Source organism: Silurus meridionalis, chromosome 21, assembly GCF_014805685.1.
Source record: "Silurus meridionalis isolate SWU-2019-XX chromosome 21, ASM1480568v1, whole genome shotgun sequence".
In the NCBI taxonomy this organism is placed as follows: Eukaryota; Metazoa; Chordata; class Actinopteri; order Siluriformes; family Siluridae; genus Silurus; species Silurus meridionalis.
In genome coordinates this window covers 18,178,311-18,189,453 of record NC_060904.1, presented here as the reverse complement: position 1 = coordinate 18,189,453, position 11,143 = coordinate 18,178,311, and the positions used below count along the sequence as shown (strand labels likewise).

Here is an 11,143-nt window from a genome sequence, read left to right as displayed (position 1 = left end):
TGTGTGTGTGTGTGTGTGTGCGCTGTTATTTTCTGAGATACACTGTACGCATCTAAATAAAATATACACCATGGCAAAGATGCTGGGTGTAAATTACTACCTGCTTTTATCTTCTGTTCTTCTTCTACCTCCTCCTTCTCCTCCTCCTCCTGCTCTTCCTCTTTCTCCTCCTCCTGCTCTTCATCTCTCTGTTCTTCTGCCAGCTCTTATTCTGCTGTCACAGGAATAACTGAGTCTTCCTTTTATTATTATTATTATTATTATTATTATTATTATTATTATTATTATTATTTATAAATCCTGATGTTATCAGTGAAGAACAGAAACCCAGATGTGTGAAAAAACATCCAACTGGGAAAAAAGCATCCACATTATTCTCCACTTTATTATTCATTTAAACATAAATGTATGTTCAGAAAGAAAATCAAAAAAAGTTCCATTGGCTGATCACTGAGTGAAACTTTTGCATTATCTGGAGCTCGGGGAAAGAAACACTTCTCCTTCTGAAAGCGAGTGGAGAGGTTTTGAGTGTTTTTGTGGTAAGTGAAATGATTTTTTCTGTAGCTTTTAAGAACTCGAGTGAACAGATTCACACTGCGGCTGCTGAATTCGTCTCATCATCACCACTCAGGATTCACACTTTAATAGATTTTATTTTCTACAGAGGTGACGGTCACGATTACACCGCCCCCCCGCCCCCAACTCCCCACCCCATTGTGTGTGTGTGTGTGTGTGTGTGTGTGTGTGTGTGTGTATGTCTGTCTCTGGATTGTTCGGTCTAATCAGCAGTGAAATGATTTTCAGGATTTGAGAATGAAGTGTAAAAGCTTTAAGATGAAAGAATCTTCTCTCAGATTCTGGATGTGATTTAATCCACAGTGCTGCTGATGCTGAACGTCCTGTACTGGCCCGAGTGAGACACACCTTCATCCACTTCCCCTGCTGAAACACACACACACACACACACACACACACACACACACACACACACACACAAAAACACACACACAATTAAATAAAATAAAAATGGGTGTGGCGGTGTGTTTAGGGAGATGGGTGTGTCTGTAAGGTGGGCATGTGTGGAGGCAGGCGTGTCTGTAAGGTGGGCATGTGTGGGGGTGGGCATGTGTGGGGGCGGGCGTGTCTGGGTGGTGGGCATGTGTGGGGGTGGGCGTGTCTGGGTGGTGGGCATGTGTGGTAGTGTTACAAATTCAGATATGCCAATAAATAATTTAAGCATAAACACTGCAATTATCCAAATGGTGCTCTATAATACATGCGGTTCTCTGGGGTGGGGCTTAAAGAAGGGGGTTACAGAAATGGACGCGGATGAAAACAATGAGGAGAAGGATAATGACAAGGAGAAGGGGAAGAGGTGAAAGGTGAGGAGGAGGAGAAGAAGGATGATAATGAGGAGGAGGAGGGAGGACGATGAAGAGGAGGGAGAAGAAGGATGAATAGGAGGAGAAGGATGATGATGAGGAGGGATGTAAAGGAGGACAAAGCAGATGAAGATTCAGCATCTTTCTCACACATTGTGTTTAAACAGAGCATCAAGGCTGATTTTGTAATAAGACGAGGTTTTACTACACTGTATGTGGTGTGGAGACTCTGACAGCCAGATGTTTCCAGCTCAGAACATCTGTATCCAGGAATAACAACAAACTGTATACAACATCTGGGAAAACTGAGCTGATAACCAACACAATTAGAGAAAAAACTCCAGGTGTAGAAATCACACACCCTGTTATCCAGGAATCCTCATTCTCCACCATATGCAGTGTGTGTGTGTGTGTGTGTGTGTGTGTGTGTGTGTGTGTGTGTGTGGCTGAACTCAGGTAAAAAGTGAACAGGTTGAAGAATAACAGGAAATATATATAATGCAAGAAAAAACATCTAAAAACTGTCAAACACACTGACATGAGTGTTACGCTCAGTCACCCAGATCCTGAGTGTGTGTGTGTGTGTGTGTGTGTGTGTGTGTGTGTGTGTGTGTGAGAGGACACCTTATGCATGATGTAGTTACTGCGTTTTCCCAACCTGCATCTAAAGTGTACTTCACTACAGTGTCTCAAACACAACCACATCCACACCACATCCACACCCACATCTACATCCACACCTACATCTACATCCACACCTACATCCACACCACATCCACACCACACATCTACATCTACATCTACATCCACATCCACATCCACACATCCACACCCATCTACATCTACATCCACAACATCTACATCTACATCTACATCCACATCTACATCCACATCTACATCACATCTACATCCACACCACATCTACATCTACATCCACATCCACATCTACATCACATCTACATCTACATCCACACCACATCTACATCTACATCCACATCTACATCTACATCTACATCCACATCTACATCTACATCCACATCTACACATCTACATCTACATCCACACCAACATCTACATCTACATCTACATCCACATCTACATCACATCTACATCTACATCTACATCCACCCACATCTACATCCACACCCATCTACATCTACATCCACACCACATCTACATCTACATCTACATCCACATCTACATCCACATCTACATCTACATCCACATCTACATCCACACCCACATCTACATCCACATCTACATCTACATCCACATCCACATCTACATCTACATCTACATCTACATCCACACCCACATCTACATCCACACCAACATCTACATCTACATCCACATCCACATCTACATCTACATCCACATCCACACCACATCCACACCAACATCTACATCCACACCCACATCTACATCCACATCCACATCCACATCTACATCTACATCCACCCACATCTACATCCACACCCACATCTACATCCACACCCACATCTACATCTACATCCACACACATCTACATCTACATCCACACCCACAAATTCAGATATGCCAATAAATAATTTAAGCATAAACACTGCAATTATCCAAATGGTGCTCTATAATACATGCGGTTCTCTGGGGTGGGGCTTAAAGAAGGGGGTTACAGAAATGGACGGATGTAAACAATGAGGAGAAGGATAATGACAAGGAGAAGGGGAAGAGGGTGAAAGGTGAGGAGGAGGAGAAGAAGGATGATAATGAGGAGGAGGAGAGGGAGGACGATGAAGAGGAGGGGGAGAAGAAGGATGAATAGGAGGAGAAGGATGATGATGAGGAGGGATGTAAAGGAGGACAAAGCAGATGAAGATTCAGCATCTTTCTCACACATTGTGTTTAAACAGAGCATCAAGGCTGATTTTGTAATAAGACGAGGTTTTACTACACTGTATGTGGTGTGGAGACTCTGACAGCCAGATGTTTCCAGCTCAGAACATCTGTATCCAGGAATAACAACAAACTGTATACAACATCTGGGAAAACTGAGCTGATAACCAACACAATTAGAGAAAAAACTCCAGGTGTAGAAATCACACACCCTGTTATCCAGGAATCCTCATTCTCCACCATATGCAGTGTGTGTGTGTGTGTGTGTGTGTGTGTGTGTGTGTGTGTGTGGCTGAACTCAGGTAAAAAGTGAACAGGTTGAAGAATAACAGGAAATATATATAATGCAAGAAAAAAAACATCTAAAAAACTGTCAAACACACTGACATGAGTGTTACGCTTCAGTCACCCAGATCCTGAGTGTGTGTGTGTGTGTGTGTGTGTGTGTGTGTGTGTGTGTGTGTGAGAGGACACCTTATGCATGATGTAGTTACTGCGTTTTCCCAACCTGCATCAAAAGTGTACTTCACTACAGTGTCTCAAACACAACCACATCCACACCCACATCTACATCCACACCCACATCTACATCCACACCCACATCTACATCTACATCCACACCCACATCTACATCTACATCCACACCCACATCTACATCTACATCCACACCCACATCTACATCCACACCCACATCTACATCCACACATCCACATCTACATCTACATCTACATCCACACCCACATCTACATCCACATCTACATCTACATCCACACATCTACATCATCCACATCCACATCCACATCCACATCTACATCACACCCACATCTACATCCACACCCACATCTACATCTACATCCACACCCACATCTACATCTACATCCACACCACATCTACATCTACATCCACACCCACATCTACATCCACATCCATCCACATCTACATCTACATCCACACCCACATCTACATCTACATCCACACCACACCCACATCTACATCTACATCCACATACATCCACACCCACATCTACATCCACACCCACATCTACATCTACATCCACACCCACATCTACATCCACATCCACATCCACACACCACATCTACATCACATCCACACCACATCTACATCTACATCCACATCCACACCACATCTACATCCACCCACATCTACATCTACATCCACATCCACATCCACACACATCTACATCCACACCACATCTACATCCACATCCACATCCACACATCTACATCTACATCACATCCACATCTACACCCACATCTACATCCACATCTACATCCACATCCACATCCACACCACACATCTACATCCACACACATCTACATCCACACCACACCCACATCTACATCCACATCCACATCTACATCTACATCCACATCTACATCTACATCTACATCCACCACATCCACACCACATCCACATCCACATCTACATCCATCTACATCCACATCACATCTACATCTACATCCACACCCACATCTACACATCCACATCTACATCTACATCCACACACATCCACATCTACATCCACCCACATCTACATCTACATCCACACCCACATCTACATCTACATCCACACCCACATCTACATCCACACCCACATCCATCTACATCCACATCTACATCCACATCTACATCCACATCCACACCCACATCTACATCCACACCCACATCTACATCTACATCCACACCCACATGTATATCCACACCCACACCACATCTACATCCACACCCACATCTACATCTACATCCACACCCACATCCACATCTACATCCACATCCACACCACATCTACATCTACATCCACACCACATCTACATCCACATCCACACACCACATCTACATCTACATCCACACCCATCTACATCCACACCCATCTACATCCACACCCATCTACATCCACACCCACATCTACATCATCTACATCCACACCACATCTACATCCACCCACATCTACATCCACACCACATCCACATCCACATCACATCTACATCCACACCCACATCTACATCCACATCCACACCCATCTACATCCACATCCACATCTACATCTACATCCACACCCACATCCATCCACACCCATCTACATCTACATCTACATCCACACCACATCTACATCCACCCATCTACATCCACACCACATCCACCACATCTACATCCACATCCATCTACATCCACACATCCACACCCATCCACATCCACACCCATCTACATCCACACCAACATCTACATCTACATCCATCCACATCTACATCCACACATCCACATCTACATCTACATCCACCACATCTACATCATCCACACCCACATCTACATCATCTACATCCACATCCATCCACACCCACATCCATCCACATCCACATCCACCCACATCCACATCCATCTACATCCACACCCATACCACATCCACATCCATCCACATCCACCCATCTACATCCACCCATCTACATCCATCCACATCCACATCCATCCACACCCACATCCACATCCACATCTACATCCACATCACATCCACATCCATCTACATCCACACCCATACCCACATCCACACCCACATCCACACCCACATCTACATCCACACCACATCCACATCTACATCACATCCACATCCACATCTACATCCACCCATCTACATCCACATCTACATCCACACCCATACCCACATCTACATCCACACCCACATCCACATCCACACCCACATCCACATCTACATCCACATCTACATCCACATCTACATCCACACCCACACCACATCTACATCCACATCCACACCCACATCTACATCTACATCCACACCCACATCCACATCTACATCCACATCTACATCTACATCCACATCCACACCCATACCCACATCCACATCCACATCCACACACCACATCCACACCCACATCCACACACCACATCCACACCCACATCTACATCCACATCCACATCCACATCTACATCCACACCCACATCCACACCCACACCACATCCACATCCACACCCACATCCACACCCATACCCACATCCACACCCATACCACATCCACACACCCACATCCACATCCACACCCACACCACATCTACATCCACATCCACATCCACACCCACATCCACATCTACATCCACACCCATACCCACATCCACATCCACACCCACATCTACATCCACATCTACATCCACACCCACACCACATCTACATCCACACCCACATCCACACCCACATCTACATCCACACCCACATCCACACCCACACCACATCTACATCACACCCACATCCACATCTACATCTACATCCACATCTACATCCACATCCACACCCATCCACATCCACATCCACCCACATCTACATCCACCCACACCACATCTACATCCACACCCACACCCACATCTACATCCACACCACACCACATCCACATCCACCCACATCTACATCCACACCAACATCTGCATCATCCTCCACATTATGATCTTTTCATCCTCATTATGATCCTCCATCATCTTCTCATCCTCCCTCCACCTCTTTCTTCACACCTTACATTCCACCACCTCCTTCTCTTTTTCCCCCACCTCCTCTTTGACAGTACCTTTACATCCCTCTTTTCCACCTCGACCTTCTCCTCCTATTGAACATCCTCCATATTATGATCCTCCTCCTCCTCCTCATTATATCCTCATCCTCATAATGATCCTTCGCCTTCTTATCCATATACTTTTCCTCATCCTCCGTCTTACCCTCTACCTTTCTCCTCATCCTTCTTATTTTCCTGGTTTATTCTCAGGTCTGTTCATCTCACAGTTACGTCCTACACAAAAAGTCAAACGCTGGTTTTTCAGTTATTTTATTTCCTCGCTGACATTTTTGTGGCATCATGAAAGTGTGAGGTCTGAAATGAGACTAAAAACCCTGCGATGTGACGAGTGGAGATCAGAGTCGACCCTGAGGTCCCAATAAATCACTGGAAGGAAAATAAAGAGAAAGTCGTAGTCGGGAACGAGGGATGAAAAATCCTCTCATCTCCGTCTCAGAGGGCGAATCCATTTGATCCGGATGAAACCCGCAAATAGCTGCATGTGTAAATGAGCGGATCGGTGTAAATGTCAGAGCGATGGCGAGGACGAGGACGAGGACGAGGACACCGGAGAAAAAACTCATTATCACGCAGAAAAGCAGAAAAAAAAGTCAGGATCGTTTATCACTCGCTTCATACAGACCTCGCTGAAGCTTCAGGTCTGTGTGTGTGTGTGTGTGTGTGTGTGTGTGTGTGTGTGTGTGTTTGCGCATGTGTGTGTTGACCCCGTGGCCTCTCAAGTAAATGTCTAGAGTTTTGGTAAATCACCAAAAACACACCATATTGTAATTAATGAATTATTTTACCCCCCAAAAAACAATTACTGAAATATGAACATAAACAATCAAATAAAATAAAAATAAATATTTAAAATAAGAATTGCTTTAACACTACATGAAAATGAAATAAAAATATTTAATGTGTATATTATACTAATTAATAAATCAATTAAATTAATATTTAATGGAATGAATCAAACTTTGTGTATTTGTGTGTAAAAAATAAATAAAAGAATACATTTTAGACGGTTCTCGGATCTTATTGATTTTTTTCCCGGGTGTTTGGGAGACGATCCGCGGCGCTGTGCAGCTTTTCAGTGTTTTTATTAAATATACAGAAATATAAATCATAATAACATGAACAGAGCAGCTTTATTTTGTGAATAATTTGCATTTTCTTTTGCCACACACACACACACACACACACACACACACACACACACACACATTCATCATTTCAGACTTGATGTTATGAGAAACTGGAGTGACTAAAAGCAAACCACTGGAACAGGAAATGACCATATAAGGAAAGTGTAAAGGGAAGTGGGACAGAATGAGGCCAGTGTGACAATGAAAGTTCATTATTATGGTAATATATGCATTAATATAACACTGACTTCTTATTAAACTGTCAAACAGCGGACTGCACTGTGCACATTTCTGTTCCTGAATGTAAAGAAATGAACTGGAGCAACTGATTTAAAGACTTTCAGTTTCTATAAAGCGTGAGATTTTTATATAAATTTTAAATATAAATTCCAGCATCATTCGTGTTTTCAGGAAAAAAAAAAATATTCTGAAGTTATAATGTTCATATAAATCATCTAATTCTCCTGGTAATTAGCTCCGCCCCCAGCCTATAGAGTTCTGGATTGTGATTGGTGGTCAGATGTTGATTCATTCTCCAGACAGTGTTGCAGGTTTATTTGAATGCGCTTGTTACAATGTTAAAATGTTCGTAGCAAGTGTGTGAATGTGTCACTAACTATCAGATTTCTGGTCCAGAACATGCTCCATGTGTCGCACCATGGCCTCCAGATCGCTGTCCTGATGGAACATGAAAAAAAAATTCATTAGTTATTTCTCCACTGGTTACAGATCATTTATCACTCATTCATACACACATACCCACACAAAACCAGAGGCGAAACAGTGTTTATCTCAGTCTGGATTACTTTCTGTTCCTGAGCAACACTTTAAAGGAATTTAATGTGAAACACAGCGAGATGCTGATTGGCTCCCAGCAGGTTCGCAGTTCTGCGTCGCGTCTTCGCTCGTCAATCGTCCTGATTACAATTTGATGTTGTGGTGGTTTGGTAAATGCACATTAATGTAAGAGTGTGTGATTTCATGCAGAACAACTCGAAGCCAAATATAAACGGTTATTTTGTAGCAAATCATCAGTGCTGCAGATTTTCTCTCTATTTCATGCTAATGCTAATCAGCTCCTTTTCTGTGCTGAATCCATGGACAAGTTTGGAGTAAAAAAAGTTTCTTTTTTTAATGGTTTAATAGTTTTTGTAATAAAGAATATGCACATGGATTATCAGATCACCAGGGGTTCTACACTGGATCATTAGAGGTTCTTAGCTTCATAAATCGATTTAATAAAAATATTTGAAGCCTCTCTAATCAGGTTCTCCCCGAGAGAATTCTCACATAAGTGTGTACTGAATATTAACGAATATGTACTGAATACAAATGAGTATGTACTGAAAATGAATGTGTGTGTATTGAATATTAACAAGGATTTAATGAATACTAATGAGTGTATACTGAATATCTATAACTTTATACTGAATATTAACGAATATGTACCGAATACTAACAAGGGTATACTGAATATTCATAACTGTATACAGAAAATCTATGAAAGTATACGGAATACTAATGAGTGTGTACTGAATATAAAAAAGTGCTTACTTAATATTTACAAGTGTACACTGAATATTAATGAGTTTGTACTGAATATTAACAAGCATATATTGAATATTAAAGAGCGTGCACTGAATATAAATGAGTGTGTACTGAACATAAATTCGTGTCTAATGTGGATGAAATGCTGCATTATTGGAAAAATGTACTGAATGCTGAACTTCGGAAGTGCTCCTGCACCGCTTTGCTGTCATTTCATCATTTGCATCTCTTAATTTAGTGGGCGTGGCTAAATGTTATTCATCCGTGCTGTAAATGTGTTCACAAAGGATTGATAAACAAGGCGGGATTTTTTTATCCATTACATTGAAATTCATTCCAACAGCCTCCTTTATTTATCTTCTCTCAATACGAAGAAAAAACCCAGGTCTGGTTCTTGTCCTGTAATTGCTCTGGGGTGAAGCTCCACCATGGGGATTTGGGGCATATGGAGCCAAATGAGGTGTTGAGATTAACCATGTAGGGAAAAGAAATTCCTTCCCTATAAAAAATGATCAGGCTGAAAAAATGAGCAGAAGCGTCCAGACGTCTCCGTCGTCCGACTAATTATCGAAACTCCACCGGGCCGAGAGTCAATTTCAGCCGATCCTCAGCTTCCATCTGCTCGCTTGTTTCTCCCAGCAGTGACAAATCGCTTTAATCTCGCGTGGCCTCGGCTGCGTGGAGCTGGAGGAGGAGATTGCATTGCAGCGCTGCGATCTGTGGGCCTGAGGGATGAAATCTCAACCCACCAGCTTTTCTGTTATTCCGCTCCACATTTCATCAGCTCCTGTGTGAGAGCTTCTCCAGTCAGGAACATCAAAGCAAAGCACTTTCTATTTTTAATAAGAAAGAAAAATTTACAAACTTATTGTGTTGTGATGTGGATGATCCAAATGTGTGTTACTGTGACAAATCTCTGGTTCACGTGCACATTCTATCAAAAAATAAAAATATAAGGAGTAAAAGTGTCAAAACTGAATTCAGAAAATAAAACAAAATAAAAAAAATTTAAATCAGAGCAAAATTGTTATAAAATCACGGTTCTGAAGTTTGTTTCTCTAGAGACAGTTCCTCCAGTGTAGGTGTTTCTCATGTCCAGCGGTTCCACAGGTGTAGGTCTTTTCAGGTGTTCCTCAGGTGTAGGTCTTTCTCTGGGCTACAGCTTTCACTCATTTGCAACTGTTCCTCAGGCATAGCTGTTCCAGAGGTGTAGCTGTTCCTCAGGTGTAGGTATTCCTCAGGTGTAGGTGTTCCTCAGGTGTAGGTGTTCCTCAGGCTGACTGTTTAGTTGCAGCTGATTGTCTTTATCACCCAAGTGTTGGGGTCAAACTGTGTTTTCTGCATCACTCTCATTAATCTTCATCAGCAGACATTAACAATATTTCATATTTCAATAATGATGTAATGTTTAATACTATTTAATTACACTGTAATTCATGCTGTATTTCATCACCTGTTTAAATAGAAAGTGCGCGTAACGTGTTAGCATCAACGTTTAAAGGATGGATGTAAAATAAAGATGGTACAGTCCACCAAGGCTTCCTGTGGAAGTATGTTTGAGTGATGCGGCACATCGAACGATTGAAAAGGGAACTCACACGAGCATCTGCTGTAAACTCGTT

General features: G+C 42.3%; 1 protein-coding gene across 6 annotated transcripts in view; it reads right to left on the bottom strand.

Moving 5' to 3' along the window:
* Positions 1–728: 728 nt before the first annotated feature.
* The window catches only part of nek11 (NIMA-related kinase 11), a 35,846-nt gene continuing 25,431 nt past the window's right edge, over positions 729–11,143 (bottom strand). For all 6 annotated transcript variants that reach the window (XM_046877333.1, XM_046877335.1, XM_046877334.1 and 3 more), the window contains 2 exons: positions 8,591–8,651; positions 729–942 (listed from right to left, as the gene is read on the bottom strand). In XM_046877333.1, coding sequence (XP_046733289.1) covers positions 869–942; positions 8,591–8,651 — 135 coding nt within the window. In that variant the 3' untranslated portion in view covers positions 729–868. The remainder of the gene's footprint in view (positions 943–8,590; positions 8,652–11,143) is intronic.